The 17235-nt window shown below is 28.6% G+C and overlaps 1 protein-coding gene and 2 long non-coding RNA genes across 5 annotated transcripts; 1 reads left to right on the top strand and 2 right to left on the bottom strand.

The window, feature by feature from the left end:
* Nucleotides 1–3129: 3129 nt before the first annotated feature.
* LOC115033008 (protein DENND6B-like) lies at nucleotides 3130–6134 on the bottom strand. Of its 3 annotated transcripts, none has more exons than XR_003839975.1 (4): nucleotides 5947–6134; nucleotides 5605–5810; nucleotides 5247–5512; nucleotides 3130–3214 (listed from the first exon to the last, which is right to left on the bottom strand). XR_003839975.1 is itself a non-coding variant. In XM_029491952.1 (3 exons), the coding sequence occupies exons 2-3, from the start codon at nucleotides 5671–5673 to the stop codon at nucleotides 5360–5362; spliced, it is 222 nt and encodes a 73-aa protein (XP_029347812.1). In that variant the 5' UTR covers nucleotides 5674–5810; nucleotides 5947–6134; the 3' UTR covers nucleotides 4917–5359. The 3 variants fall into 3 exon arrangements, 1 of the variants encoding a protein (XP_029347812.1); XR_003839976.1 differs by lacking the exon at nucleotides 3130–3214 and adding an exon at nucleotides 4869–4904; XM_029491952.1 differs by lacking the exon at nucleotides 3130–3214 and having other exon boundaries at nucleotides 4917–5512.
* Nucleotides 6135–8297: 2163 nt separating this feature from the next.
* Nucleotides 8298–11607, bottom strand: LOC115034642. The gene is made up of 3 exons (XR_003839974.1): nucleotides 9994–11607; nucleotides 9654–9869; nucleotides 8298–9598 (listed from the first exon to the last, which is right to left on the bottom strand). It is a non-coding gene; the product is annotated as an uncharacterized LOC115034642 (long non-coding RNA).
* Nucleotides 11608–12795: 1188 nt separating this feature from the next.
* LOC107882763 lies at nucleotides 12796–14805 on the top strand. Its single transcript, XR_001678906.1, has 3 exons — nucleotides 12796–13032; nucleotides 14224–14331; nucleotides 14616–14805. It is a non-coding gene; the product is annotated as an uncharacterized LOC107882763 (long non-coding RNA).
* Nucleotides 14806–17235: the final 2430 nt, after the last annotated feature.

Raw genomic sequence — 17235 nt, 5'->3', positions numbered from 1 at the left:
AAAGGAGCATAAACAATAAGAAAAAAGATAAACAATTAAAAAAAAATAGTCTACCTTTTGCTTATGAAATTCGCTGTGCCCATCAAAATATTACTAAAAAAAAAAATATGCTATATTTCAGGGTTAACAAAAGATGATTTAGATGCATTTAAAAGTTAGCTTTGTAGTGTTTATCCAGTGTTTATCCAGTAAAATTGAACAAGACAAATATACATTAACTTTGATGAGTATAGGCATAGCAAAACGAACTGAAAGAAAAAGAACAGACCGATCAAGTAGGATATATGTAATATATTCAATACCATCCATGTTCACTATAAATAAAATAAACACAACTGTCTGTGCTGAAGCTTTAAGTTTAGTTACATCAATCAGCAGAAGAAGGCTTAATATGATAAGTAAAAACTTCCAAACTTACCATACAAGTTTCAAAGAGACAAGGGGAGGTTCCCGACAAACAGAACACTGAAATAACATTATCAATAATAGAACATATTCAAATGTTTAAATGTATAAAAAGTCATCACACAAGACGAGACACAGACAGAAGCTATTTACCACCTGGTCTGTCTTGCAATTATATGTTTATGCACTGGAAAAAAAAAACTGGATGATAAACTGCCACTTGCATCTTTAAGTAAATATTACCATGTATTCACTACAAAATTTAATTTAAATTTCGGCCATCCTCGGCAGGATGTTTGTAGTTTTGGTACGGAACAAAAAGTTAAAATTGGGCAAGAAAATAATGAAAACATAACACAAATACTTACATTAGAATTGAATTTACACAAGAAAAAAGCAAAACGTCTTTTTGAGCTACTAAAAGAACAAACTAACAATTCTCTTAATTGTTCGTTTGATATGATGCAAACACAACCACTTCCTAAATTGTCCGTTACTGATGTCTTCTACAGCAGACAGGTTTGGATTTATAATTTAACTTTTGTAGTATCTGGTTCAGATCAATTGAATGATAAATGTTTTCTTTATACTTGGAATGAAGCAGAAAGTGGCAGAGGGCCAAATAAAATATGATTTTCTTGAAAAATTAGAGTATAACCTACTCAACTCAGGTAAAAGTGTCCCTGCAACACTAAATTTATTTTCCGATTCTTGTTACGCACAAAACAAGAATCAGTACACAATGATGACTTTACTTCATTACATAAACTATAAGTCTAAGGTATTTAAAAATATTAATCACATTTTTCCAGTGAGGGGACACAGTTACATGCCACCTGACCGTGTCTTTGGACGGATTGAGAAAGAACTTCAGAGAGAAACAATTATTTCGCCACAAGACTACTATACAGTTTTTGAAAAGTATGCAACAGTAAACATTTATAACAAAGATTTTAATGTTTTTGATTACAAAACTTCTATTAAAACTATAGTGAAAAGTAAAAATGATTTAAAATCAACACAACAAAAAGTATTTACTTATATTAAAGGTGAACATACAGTGGGAATTTCTACAACATACGGAGGACTTTTAGATAAAATAGAAGTTTTTAAAAGAAATGGCAAGCTTTTATCAATGACTGATAATCTTATATAGCTTCCAAAAACAAATCATATCAAATTACCAAAACAGAAAGGTGTTAAAAATCTCATGAGATTTTTTGAAGTGCCTCAACATGTAGAACAGTTTTATGAAGATATATTTCAGAACAGTGGCAATGATGAAAATATTGCTTTGAATAAACCAGACGATGACTAATAGACTGATTTGTTATTTTTTTTTTTAATGCTAATATTATATTTAAATACAATAAAAAAAAGGACAGTGCTATAATAATTTTGTGTAAATTTTAATTATAATTTTTTAAGATTTTACTCCATTTATATTTTATTATTTTTACTAAGAATATTTGTGATCATACATCATATATTTATAATAAAAGTATTCTTTTGTGTAACAATGTAACATAAAATGTAACCTATTACCTATAGTAAACAAATATTTATAATAACCTTATACTTATAAAATTAATACTATAATAAGTAAAATTTTGATCAAATTAAATGAGTTATAATAAACTAAAAATTGATTTAGGTGATAGTACGTTTTGGAAAAAAATTACCATTATTTTTCCAAATCGAACTATGTTAACTAATTTATTCAAATAGTATGTTTTGGATTGCCACCCCTCAATTACCAATCTCAATACTCGTGCAGCAATTGGATTCCTTTTAATGATATTGTAAATGCTCGTCTTTTTATTCCTAAAATAACATATTATTGCCTAAAACAAAAAGTAAAACATATATATTTATTCTGGCAAAAATAATATTTGAACTGTTTTATATAGATACTTGGCAAAAATGGAAATAACATCCTTGATGCTTGATTTCTTTCAGGTAATATAATCTTAATCCCATTCATCAATCAAAATTCATAGTCACTAATTATTGTGAGTTGGCTGTACATTAACGGAATATTTCCAATATATGATAGCAGGTCTACATATATTTCTTGTGTCTTCTTTGATAATATTGCGTAAACCAACGGGAAACTCTGTAACAAAGTATGTGCATTGATGAAATATAATTGCTTATTTTATTTATATAATGGTTTTTAATTGTTGGTTTGAATGTAGTTATTGAAAAATTCAGATGCAGAATCGACATTTTCAGGGATTAAAAGTTGAATAAAAATAAAAATTTAAGCAAAAATTAGCACATTTTTATATATTACTTGAAAAGTAAATATTTGGAATAGTTATTAGTGGGCACTTATTTTATTTCTAAAATAGTAAAAAATATATTACTTAACAATTTCTTCCATGTATATTCCTCTTGGGGTGTATGAACATACAGTTTTGCGTAATGTCTTTTCTGTCAAGGTTTGTCGAAGTAATGGAACATCCACATTGAACGGCCTAACTTTATGATTGTGCTGCATACACAGAATCAACCTCCTATCGTTTTGGTCAGGGGATATTTGAGCAGTTGCCGGGCACGGATTTTGTGATTTTCTTTCAATACGTACCAAATAACTGTAAAATTGAGACTTGAAATTTATTTATTTTCTATTTGTTTAAGCCTTTTATATTTTGTACTTACATTTTAATTTCACCATTCTTATTTTTATAATTAAAGAAGCCCAGATTCTCCCGTATGATTTCTGTATCCCTTTGTACACCAAAACCTATGGTATAAGTCTGAGGTCTTTCCAAATTAAGGACTTCAAATGGAAGCTCCTGGGGTTCTGTTACGTGTAAAAATAAAAGTACCGACGTTTTAATGACCATATCTAAGTACATTAATTAACATAAAATTCACATACCCGGATGAAAAATTTCATTTGGCATGACATACATACAGAAATTTGTTACAGAAGCTGATTCTAAAAAATTATCTATGTCTATCCACTATATTTTATTTTAATATTTTAAAAAGGACGAATGATAACATTAAATTTATAATTGATGTAATTCTACAATAACAATATTTTTAAAATCAAGAAAATTAAAATCTATAGTTTACTCCAGAGTTTACTTTTTGCATTTTTATAATATGTAATAAATCAATATCCAAAAAACTCATTTAAGTTTCTTATGATGATATTCTCTTTAATAATACTTTAAGAATAATAAATGTGATGGTAAAAACAACAAAAAACATGCTATCTTGGTTAGGTTAAAAACCTGTTTTTTTTTTAATTTGAACAATGAAATACATCCATGTTGAATTAATATTATTTTATTATTACAATTAGTCAGTACATTATGTACTATTAAATAATTACTATGCACTTAATTGATCTAGGTACACTAAAAAAAATTTTAATGAGAATTTATTTTTTAAAATTTAAACTGTATTTTAATCAATAAACACAATACCTTTAATGAATCAATAGTGAGCTAAATTATGGCTCCTAAACGTAATTTAGAGTCCATGATTGGTACGTTTAATTTTAGTTCCAATACATTTTTTATACAAACCTGCATACGACTATCAATATATAATATTAGAGTTCAAAAGATGAAATGTAAAATTAATTCCATAAGTATTTAATAATCAACAAAGCAATGATTAATAATTGAATATTTTGAGCACTTATTAGGTATGTTGGTTTATTTGTATTTTCAAAAACGAGAAAGCCAAATATTGATTTATAATTTTTACTATTATCATAAATTAATACTATTCATAATATAGATCCGTTTTAAATTAAAATAGGCAAATTGGTTTTCATTTTAGGAATTTATGATAATATAAGCTTTGTAATGTAAAATAAATATGGTATGTTGTGTTGCTCTACTTAACCTATGTAGCGAGCTGTGACTATTTAGGTAATTAATATGAAAGGTAATAAAGGTAATAATCACATAAATATTGTACGTAATCATATATATATATATGCGCCGCGCCAATATCATATCTAATACGCGAGCAAACGCTCGTAATATTAATAATAGTAATAATACAATGACGCGTGTATCAGAGCGCGTGACCATGAAAGGCGTTTGACAATATATATATGACTACGATTTTAAATAACTTTAAAATAATTATGCAGGATTAATATGATATGTTATATGAAACCACAGTAATTCTAAATATATGTGAATCTGGCGCGTGTGACATTCACACGCTTGGCAAACCGCTGGATGACCATATACGGTCATCACGGATAGAGTAGGGACAGGGACCAAACTGTCGACGAGAGCTGATGGACAAACGTCCATCAGACGAACAACAGATCAACTTCGAAGCAGTACTTACACTCTCTAGTCACAACTCGCTAGTCATTATTTTAATATAAGTCATTTTATTGGACTTAGTATAATTTTCACAGTTTAACTATTTAAATAAATTCAAGTATAACCATCATCGGCGTATATTATTTCATAATTCCATCATCCTTTTCTCTGGCTGAGATTGGCACATTACACCTACATAATTCAATATACAGAGATATCACAACAATCATCTTATATATATTATTTTTGACCTACAAACAGAAACCTAACCATTATGTAGATAATGTAATATATTTCATATTAAAAATATGTACAGGGTTAATAAGAAAAAAATTAAGACACAATTTACTAAGTGATTTAAGTTATTCAGAGCTGTACTAATATTTAATTGGTCATTTACCCAAATAGAATTGTTTTTTTACCCGTAAATAATGTAAATTCATCTCTGAATCAGTAAGCTTTCTGACAATATCATACTGTTTTTTATTCTTATAAGATATTAGTGCATTATAGAAAACAAACGGTTTAACATACTTCTTGAAAATATCCCCGTGAAAGAGACATATCTTTGATTTGTCGAATGAAAACAAACCTATACAAACAACGATGATCAGCTTGTAAAAAAACTGGAAATTTTGCGATATTGCTTATATGGAGTTGATTAAGATTTGAAGGTTGAGAACACTTTTACTTGACATGGAATTGAGTGACTCCCATGCATCTAGAATTGGAGTTGGGAAACGCCAGGTAACAGAGGTTAGTTCTTCCTCGGATAATTTTATGTCGTTGGGGTAGACCAACTATAAAAGAAAAAAAATACAACAGAAAAACTGTTAGGTATTACAAGATAGCCAGCCGGCAAGTGCGCACAGGAAGTCACAATAATAGGTACCTCGACCACCGGGCCAAACTCCAGGTCAAAGGTAACGACGCAAATGCACTGGCTCCAATCCGACAGCATTTCATGAGTAGGCTTGTCGTGTTTAATGTTCGTATCGATGGCGCCATATTCGAAAATGTCAGCGAAGCAATCATATGGAACGGGGGCAGCAGCAAACAAAAGTTTTCGTCACAAACTGATGGTGACTAGGTAGGTACCTATAAATACATTCACACGAATGACTGATTAGTGGGGAAAATAAGCGATCCACTACATACACGACATGAGTTTGTTTTTTACTCTGGTGGACGCTGCGGGTCGACAATAATATTATAATTCGTTTTCATTACGTACCTCACTCAGAACATCGGTGGTCGAATACTCGAGTCCACCGTTCTAGGCGACACACTAGCTCTCGACAGCTTCAAGAGTTTTCTCGTGTGTGTCCGTCGTAGGGCCGCGAGTCCGTCCTTCAGATCTTGAAACAAGAGAACGACAATTTTTCGGATATTATTACGAGCAACAGACGAATGTATCGATTACAGTCGATTTACGCGAAATTTCGGGAGATAAACAGAACGCGTTGATTAGAAGTCTGTTATCACTTATCACTACCTGCCGTTTATTGATATCTTAGATCATAATATTTTTTAAATTTTAAACTACAAATTAATTTATTGTGGTTTTGTCGAAATTTGAACTTAAAATGCTTTTAGGTATAAAAATTAATCATGACCATAGGCGCAAATAGACAAATTATTTTGGGGGGACTAAAGCCCCTCCTATAATATTTTCTAAAAATTATATGTGCTCAGTATTAACTACTGACTTTTGAACTGGGGGGACTTGGCAGAAATGTGGGGGGACTAAGTCCCCCCAAGCCCCCACCTATTTGCGCAAATGATCATGACTATGTACCGTTAATATTTTAGACAGCAATAATAAAAACTTGTATTACACATTTTAGATTCTGAGCGGAGCAATGAATGTATTGATTTTACAATGATGTGTGTGTGTTTTTTTTTCGTGTCTGTCACCACCGTTTTGGGCAGTAAAATGCTTCGATTTTCTGCAACAGTATCTTGTTCGAAGGGAAAGTGAATCTAGTTAGTTCATTTGGGAGGTCAAAATTTAAAATTCCCAATAGTTTTAAAAAGCGCCGGGAAAACAACATACAATTAAGGAAAAACGGAAATTTTTACGCAAAATCGATTTTTTATCGACTTTGTTTTGGTGTAACTTTAAAACAAATGACCATAGATACACGAAATTTTCATTGGTTGTTTATATTTCCATTTTCTATACGTAATAATATTTTCAAAATTTTCAAAATACTTGGATTTGTTTTGAACTGTTTAATGACATTTTCAGTTTCCTTTTTTTCTATGAATGTCAATAAAACTTTATTTGTTGAGTAAAATACTTGAACATTTAATACAAGGCTCCTACTATATTGTTACAATGAATTTTGATAAATATTAAAATATGTCTTATTTTATTGCAAATCACATGAAACAAATTTATTATTTTTAATAATTAACTTATTATGTTTTACTAAAAATATGTATTTACATACAAATCCAACCCTGATAATTAATACAGATATACATGTAGGTATGTAACTACATTGTAATATTATAGACTATAATATTAATAATATAAATAATACTAATAATATTATGACCAGCATATGTCTATATATTGGTCGATATAGCTATACCTATAGGTAATAAGTGGTAAGTGAACCTAGTTTTATAGAAATTAATATCCGTGTAGCGTCCTCTTAATGTTATAATTAGTTATAATATTGTGTAATACTATTATAAAAGTTTTGTAAGTAAAGTGGATCTTCTACTAAGTTCAAAATCAAAGCGCCTTGTTGTTAACAATTATGATACCTATGTTTTATTAATAAATATTATTTTAAAAGCACTAGGTACCTAATATTTTTTTAAATTATTTTTTTAAGTTTTAAACGTAACTAAATATTAGTATAGGTACTGACACTTAGCAAAGGTAAAGTTGGTAGGTACCTAAAATGTATGAAAAGTAGTTAAAACATGCAATAATAACAAATATTTACATACCAATCATTTTGTATTTAAGTGGTATTGATCTTAAAATATGTTATAAGACAAGTAGTGCTATACATTTAAATGTTATAAATAATATTATTATTACACATTTCATTTCATATTATGTGGCGTAAATCAAAAATTATTATTTTTCCAAGCAGAAATATAATGGCACAAAATAAACTGAAATCATATTTACAATAAAACAAAGGTGAAATATGGTACTTAAATTATTATTTTATACAAAAATATGTTTTCTATTTTTTTAATTCAACGAATCTGGACTTATCGTATAACTGTTTATTTTTCACATTAATGTCAGTTTTATCGATTTAAAAAAATTGATAACATATATTTGTATATTCATGTAAAATGTCCAAACAACATGAAATGGTATTTATTGCTAGTAATAATTGCAGTTATTTTCTTGATAATAGCTGCAGCAAGTGGAACACACATTTATATCAAAAGTTAGTAAAGTATGTTTATTTTAAACCATATACTAGATATAACATTAGTTATTACTTATTACTAACCCAATAATCCTTTGAATAATAATTATACAAGTATTAAAATAAAATAAAAAAATATATATTTATATATAAAATACAATAAAATAAGTTAGTGTAAGATAATATAATAATAAACTTGACTAGATAAAATCCAAAGAATAACTATTACCTGCAATCATTAATAGATTAGCAGGACAATTTAAGATAAAGTTTATGTCAAAATGCATAAGATAAAAAAGCTCATGATTTGTGGTGTTCAGGGTATTAATTTTAGAATTAATTAAATTAAGTAAATGTATTCAGTATATGTGTTTTCATGTAACAAATATGACAAATCATTTTGCCCCATCAAAAATCTCAATGAACATAAATTAATTGCCCATTCAATTGATATAGATAAACCTGATTTTAAGTATCTGATAGAATGCCTTGTTTAAAAGTTTCAATATTTTCAAATAAATATTGAAAATTTTAATTTATGGAAAAATGAAATTGAACATAAAATCAAATCATGTTACATAAAAAATTGTGGATCTATTAGTAATGATCATAGTAATAAAACATTTATATACTATGAATGCCATAGAAATGGAAATTATATTTCAAAAGGTACAGGTCTGAGGCATTTAAAAACACAAGTTTCAAATAAAATTAATGGATACTGCCCATCTTGTATTGATATTACAATATGTAAATTGAGTAAAAATGTACAGTTAAATTTATCGCATATCATACAGGCCACGATAATGATTTAGGTAATTTACCATTAAATAAGGATGTTTGAGTTAACATAGCGAGTAAGATGTCTCAGAATATACCTTTTGAACATATTTTAAATAAAATTTGTGATGTTTCAAATAATTCATTAGAAAGAATACATCTCTTAACAAAGAAAGATTTACATAATAATATTCAAACATCTTATAATCTAAATAATAAAGCTATACTACATGCAAATGATGCAAAAAGTGTTGAAAGTTGGGTTCAACATTTAAAAAAAGATGACATATTTAGCCTTATATACTATAAGCAACAAGATGAGTTAGATCAACAATTTTTTAACTTAAAAAAATATGATTTCTTATAATTATAATTAATAATCATCGACAGTCTATGTTGGAAAAATATGGACATAATGTAATTGGTATAGATGAAACTCATGTTATGAATTCCTATCACTTTAATTTAACAACACTCTTAGTACTTGACGATATGAGAGAAGGTTTTACATGTACTTTTGATTTGTAATCGTATCGATGAGGCAGTACTAACAATTTTATTCTAAAATAAAATAATTAACAGGATAATTGCAGCCCGATGTATTCATGTCCGATACGGCTGAAATTTTTTCAATACATATATTGTTGAAATGAAACGTCCAAAACATAGATTATACTGCACTTGGCATGTTGATCGCGCCTAGAGAAAAAATGTAGTTAAAATCAAATCTAAGGATAAGCAATGTGAAACATACAAACTTTTGAGGACTTTACTTCACGAACAAAATACAAAAGCCTTTGAAATCATTTTTGAAGAAGCTATAAACCAATTGTCGGCTAATGATGACACTGTTGATTTTGCTAATTATTCTGTTTATAACTATGGTACATGTCTTGAATCTTGGGCTTACTGTCATCGTCCTCACGCAAGAATAAATACTAATATGTATATCGAAAGAATGCACCGAACTCTGAAACATATTTATTAAAAGGTAGGAAAGTTAAATGACTTGATAAGTTTAGATATGCATTATTGAAATTTCTTAGGGACAAATCTATAGACAGACTTATTGTACTTCATAAAGGAAAACTTACTTCTAAAATTAAAGAATTAAGCAAAAGGCACAAGAATAGTCTAGAAATGTCAACTAATAATGTGCTTAAAAATGGAGAAGATTGTTGGAATGTGATGGCAAGTGGTCATGATGATATGCACACTGTAAATAAATTGAAAAACTCCTGTGATTGCCAAATTGTTTGTGATGAATGCAAAACTTGTATTCATTGTTTTTCATGTACATGTAAAGATAGTGCAATAAAATGCGAACACGGACAAATGACCGTCGGCGTTACGCCGTAAAACCATTTCGCCATCGCCATTAAAAAATACTATATTTACTGTAATAATAATAATTGATTTAAAAGATATATTTTGATCATTATAAGTACCTACATAACATTAATTTGCTATGGCTATGGTAAAAATAGTTTATTATGTTCCCATAGGTATCCGGTGACGATAAGTGTTTAGACCGTTTAGCGATAAACGAACATAGGTACATAAGATAATAATTTAATAACAGGTATTTCTTAGCTCATATTAGGCTGTGCATTATAGAATTTATGTTTGCTGTCAGTACCAAAATGGCAGTTGTAGAAACTATTCGTTGGTGTGATGTTTTCGTAGATAATGGTTTTATGTTCATATTCGATGCGTTTAGTGCAGACAAGAAAAAACAATTTTGGCGATGTAGAAAAAGAAACATATGTAAATTTAGAATTCGCACAAATATAGATGCAGATGAACTTGACTGTGTTAAAACGAATCAATGAGCACTCTCATGACTCAGATGCCGCAGCAGTTGATGTAGAAGTTGCTGTGACTAAAATTAAAATTTGATCCCAACAAACGCTAGAATCTACATCAATAGTATTGAACGAATGTACGACTGGGCTTTCACAAGCAGCTAAAGTAAGCGTTTTAATATTTTTGCGACAGTTATGCTAAAAGGTAATATCTAAAAAAAAATATTATAATGTTTTTTAGGGTACACTCACATCCGCCTGTGCATTAAAGAAAAAAAATCAGGCGTTTACGTCAACAAATTGTTAAAGCTCCCTCTGCGCCTAAAGATTTAATTTTTTGATAATTCCAGAAGCTAATACAATTTATTCACCATCTGAAGGTGTGAATGAGACATTTTTACTCGATGACACTGGGTCAGGTCTTTAGGATAGAATTTTAATTTTTGGTAGATTAAGCAGCTTAGAAATTTTAGAACGATCAAAAATATGGTTTTGTGACGGAACATTTAAGATTGCACCTCCTCTTTTTACGTAAGTTTACGTTATACTAGCCAAAGAAATATTTTAAATTAATTATTTTTATTAAATATTGACAAATGTTATGTAAGCACGGTACTATTATAATGATCAAAATATAGCTTTTAAATTTATTATTAAATATTTACGAGTGCATGTTTTCTATAAGTGAATTTTTTTTCAACGTATTGGCTTTACGTCGAAATGGCAATGGCGAAATGGTTTTACGATGAAGTAGCGATGGCGAAGTGGCGATGGCGATGTGTCCTAGATCGAATAAAATGGAATTTTTATAGACATATCCATTTGGTTTGGCTATCTGAAATATCACAAAATATAAATACTAATAGTTATATAAATGACCTAAGTTTGGAAGACAATAATAAAAAAAATGAGACTGTTAGTGTTGTATCTTAACTGAATAATACAGAAGTAATACACGAAGTAGACAATTTAGAATATGAAAAACAAAAATTAAAAAATAAATTTGATATAATGTTAAATACTGTTTCAAGTTTAGAAGAACTTGATGTATAGAAGAAATGTTTGTCGTCTGCACAACCTACATTATTAACATCAAGAAATAAAATTAATAAAAATCCTTTAAAAAAAAGTTATTAAATATTTTGTTAAAAAATAAAAAAACTATACATCAGAGTCAATTTTTTTCTACTAAAAAGACAAAACACACAAAAACCTATTTTAGTACCGAACAAAATCGAAAAGAATAATAGTATAATAATATATTAGAGACAGGGGCGGCTCCAGAGCCTTGGTTAGGGGGGGGCCAAGTTATAATTTCACAAAATCTTATAACAAAAAGAAAACAAACATTTTTACAACACAAATTCAAGTCGTCTATTTTTATTCCATTTACCCAGCAGGTACATCGTATACACCGTCATACCTCTATGACCCATATAGTCCATATGACAATATTATAATAATTTAATATGCATTTATTTTAACAATATATATTTTTATAAATACGGGCGTTGGGGGGGGCCGCGGCCCCTAGGGCCCCCCCCCTGGAGCCGCCCCTGATTAGAGAATATAGAATAATATAAGTGCATCCTTATTGTTGATGAACGAAAGAAAGTAAGACACCTACCTGAGATAATTGTTAAATTTTAAAAATGGTAAATGCCTATTATGGACAACAAATTTTATTACTAAAAAATTATATTTATTTATTATTTTAATGTAATTATTATTTATTATTATTATGAGAATTAGGTAATCTGAACCTAACTATATTATACTTACCAATTTGGATATTGACATTTTATTATAACTATTTACTTGTTTCTATACAAGAAATTGTTTACCAATTTGATATTCAATATTGTAATTATTGAACATTTGAATTACTAATAATTATTTGTATGAACTGTTATTATTTTTTGATACTTTAATATTTCATAGTCTCTAGAGAAATATAATATCGCGTAATAAAAGTATTCCGAGATAGTACTGATACATTTTTGTGAAGATAAGACGTACGATTGATAATGACATAGGGACGCTATCTTGCAGCCATTCGGCTTGACGTGACGTTCTCGACAAACCATTAACCATGCCCGAACGCACACTTTCTTTGTGAAATCCAACCCGTTGACCCCGCACCGGTTCTCGCCCCCTTCTCGCATTTCGCCAGAATTTTTGACATTACGTAAGCCACGACACCACGTTGGCTTTCGCGCAACCACCCGCTGTCCCACATAACCCTACAGCGACCCCAACAATATTCTCGGCTCCACGAACGACGTAGTCTAACCTCCGTTCACAGCGTGAATTAGCAGCAAGTGCCTTGTAAGTATGAATGTGTCTCGTATCCAACAGTTTATAGTAGATGAATCGAAATTGTGTACCGAACTCAATGTTCTCTGTGCAGGAATTTAAACTAAAACTGAATCAAAGTATTATCTCTGATAATGTTGATGTGAGAATCTCATGGCCTCAAGTCTTACAACCGCGTAACACGGCGAATTTACATTCATCATATCACGCTTAGCTTATTGCTAATATATACATTATCCTATTGTGTGTTGGTATGTTGGTTTTTTACTATTATTCAGTTTCAAGTGAGTTATGAGCATTTTTAATTTACTCTACATTATGTACGCATAACTTTCTAAACATTTTAACTAGATATCTGTTGTATACGCCGATCACAGACGTACACAAATAAATGAACCTTTTAATTATAATAAACACTTTTATTAAAGCTTTGACGTCCAGTGGTAATCGAGTCGCACAATCACCACTCGCCTCTTTTTGTCTTCACATATTTCTTATATATCAATTTTACTATCAAAGCACAATTGGCAATATCAATATTAAGTTTATCCTAGTTACATTGTACTTATTGACTATGCTTAAAATTATACTAATTGTTATTTTTTTACATAATTGTTATCTTAACCTAATTTGTTGGAATACATGTTTCTATGTTGTTACTTAGCTTATTAAATATTGTATAATTTGTTCTGGTATTTTACCTGTTACATAGTATGAGTGTTTACTTAACCTAGCTAATAGTTTTAACTGTAATATTTTTATATAATATTATGCATGATACAATATATCTTAAATAGGTCAATCAGGGGCGCCCGCAGAAAACCAGCTCAGTGGGTGCAAAATTAAATTAATGTTGTACATATATAAGTAGTCACATAATATTTACATTATTATACAGTATACACTGCTTTTTTTGTTCATTAAAAAAAATCCCATTGGTGCCCTCTCTGCGGACACCCCTGAGGTCAATTCACTCTAATTTTGAAACTGACTTAAATAAATGTGATCTGATGAGCTATGTTGCGCTCGTGTAAGACGGAGACAACATATGCAGATGTGGCGTCCTCTTAACAGTTGTACACAGTATTGCATAGCTATAATCTTTGTTTAATACTTACCAACTAATAATACTGTACCAACTCTATTATACATTTCTCAGAACAACATATTTCTTCATACCTACAACTTTTTATTTTCTGATAGAAATTGATTTGCCATCACTAGTGTAACAAATTCGCACTGAACATATTCATATGGCAAGAGACATATTACATACATAAAAGAGCTAATAAAGCTAAACAACAGAAAAAGGTGCGTATGGAATGAGATATGTAATTAGGAATACTATTTTTTATTATATTTTATAACCGTTATAAATTTGTCATTGGTAAATTGTCAGAAAATTGTGAAATGTATTTAAAAAGTAAATAAAATAAACTAAATTCTAAGTCAATATTCAATTTTAAATACATATCATTGTTTTTATTTTATTTATGACAGTCCAAAGAAAAAGTTTTAGAAAAAAAATATGTGCAAATGCACACCTTAAAATTAATACATAAAAAGTTATTAATTGTAATGGTTCGTATTCACAGTATCTATTAGAAAAACAAGCAACAAAGTGGACAATTAATTCAATATGGAACAACCATTTAGACCTACGCATCAAGTATTCAATGAAATGATCAAACAGGAAAATATTGATGATGAATCATTTAATAATCAAATTGTCAAAGAGGAAATAATTTATGAAACAAGCCATCGCGATGACTATCAATTATTACAAAAAAGGTATAAATTAAATTTAAATCACAATGTAATTTTAAATTTGATAGAACTATTTTTGTTTTTATTAATTTTTTTTAACATGTTGTTTAACCTATAAAAAGATTATTTATAATAAATAATAAATAAAAAAGTTTGGCAAGTGGGCAACTTTACTGTACATCAAGTGGCATGTGGTTAATTGTAGCGGATGTGCTAAATTTGAATTCATTGATATAAAACCATTGTACCTATTCTGAAAACAAATCTGAGCGTTGACAATTTCTCAGCATATTAACTTATTTACTGAGTATATTTTATTATGTTTTTGGCAATAACTATTGTTATTTAATTATAGTTAATTGCTATTAAAATAATAACTATTGGTTAATAGACAATAATCTTGATTATTCTCCATATCATGTAAATTAATTATTATATTTATTTGTGAAGTAGGTATCAATTGTTTCCGAATTTGTTGCTATTTAATGATATTCTATTTTATATTTGTATTTAAAAATGCGAATTGAATCAAATTTGAAATAAAAACCCAGTATTTTATATCTGACCCCAAACAAACTTTAGGTAGTTCTAAATTATTTATTGACTGGTTTTAGCAAAAGTATTTTAAATGTTTTAGTGTGTTCAAAATGTCTTCGTAGGGGGGCTTATCGAAATGATTGAAAATTTATTATTTGCTTATTTTTTTGATTATTAGTTATTTTTTCTAAGGTATTTATTGGTTTGGTTTCCTGTGTTATTTTTAATTTTACTTTGGTTTCTATAATTAAATGTTATTAAATTATACTTTAAGTCTAGAACTGTGTTAAATTTTTCATTTTGTCTAATCAGTGATAGAAAATAACGCTTTCATATTGTGTGAACTTGACATGCACGAGTTCAATTTTCAAGAAATGAACTTGAACGTAAACTAAGTTCTTAATTTTTATGATCTGGAACATTATTAGTTCGTTCATTGACAAATTAATTTTCATACACCAAAGTTGTTACATTTATAATGTTTTAAAAGTTTAATTTATATAATAATAATAATAATAATAATAATATATAACTTAAACATTTTTGCAAAAACTTTTTATTACAAAAGATCAACCTTGTGTACAAATAAAATTCTTTTATCAACGGTTACCAAATCAATAATTCGTTCATTATATCTAGTATTTGCAGTGCCGTAGCCAGAACTTTTTTCTCTGGGGGGGGAGGGGGGGCTTATAATATTTTTTAGGGCTATGGTACTACAGGATTTATTAATATTAATAATAATTATACTATAATTGTTTTCTTTTTATTTTCAATTTACTCGTATAGATAAGAACTATAGGTATAAATAAAGTCAATTAAATAGGTAATTGTAAAAATAACTAAAAATATAGATTTTACTAACTTTGATAATAATCATAATAAAATTGATTTTTCTTATGATACCTATTCATTTTATGTTCAACATTATGGAACTGTTTTATTAATTTAGGTAATACTTTTAAATTTTAATGAATATATTATGTTATCATGATTTTTTAATTATATATAGCTTTTAAAATCATTTAGGTACTACATTATATAAGGGTTCTATATAGGTACAATTATAAATGAATATTATGAAGTTAAAATGGTTCGTTGTTCTATATTTGACATTGCAGGATAAGTATTAGGTTTCTTCTTTATAAAAAGTTCACTAGATTAACTCAAAATCTAAATACTATATTTTAATAGTTTTATTTACATCTGAATATTTTCTTTTATATATTTTAATGATTAAAATCTATGTGCAATTATTGTAACATGTTCAGGGGCGTTATTTCAATATTTGCTAGGATAGTATCACCGAATGACGCCTCTGAAATGACACTACTTACCATTTTCCACTCCCATTGCCTTACTGATCTCATTGTCGAATATCCGGTCCTTTTGTCTGTAGTCCTTATACTGCGGGTGTTCTTGATTATATAATAACTCATATTTTTTAACTTCTAAAATAAGCAATCCTGTGTTAATAGCTGACATTTTTAAAATCTTTAAAAGATCCAAACACACTAAAATTCTAACCATTTTGTATAACAGAAGATTAGTGACTAACCAAAAGTTTGAAAATACAAAGTATAGGTACCTACCAACGAATTCTATTTTAAATTTTGATCTGTTCTTTTTCCACGAACTTTATATTTTTGCTCTTCCAAAAATCACTTCATTAAATTTCCTATAAGTTCTTATTTATAAGAATACTAGGGATAAGAACTGTAGGTACTTATATAGTGTTTCGTAGAAACTGACAAATGTAGGTACCTAGTATATAATTTCTTAAATTCACTAATATGAATTACAATGAAATTACGTATTTTGTATACATTGCTAAAGGTGGATACTACGCTGATCAAAATGCTTTCACTTAAAGCCATGTTCACACTACACCGTGTCGTGTAAAATAATCAC

The sequence above is a fragment of the Acyrthosiphon pisum genome, chromosome X (assembly GCF_005508785.2).
Source record: "Acyrthosiphon pisum isolate AL4f chromosome X, pea_aphid_22Mar2018_4r6ur, whole genome shotgun sequence".
Classification (NCBI taxonomy): Eukaryota; Metazoa; Arthropoda; class Insecta; order Hemiptera; family Aphididae; genus Acyrthosiphon; species Acyrthosiphon pisum.
The sequence above is the reverse complement of the archived record's forward strand: the minus strand, read 5'-3'. Positions and strand labels throughout refer to the sequence as shown.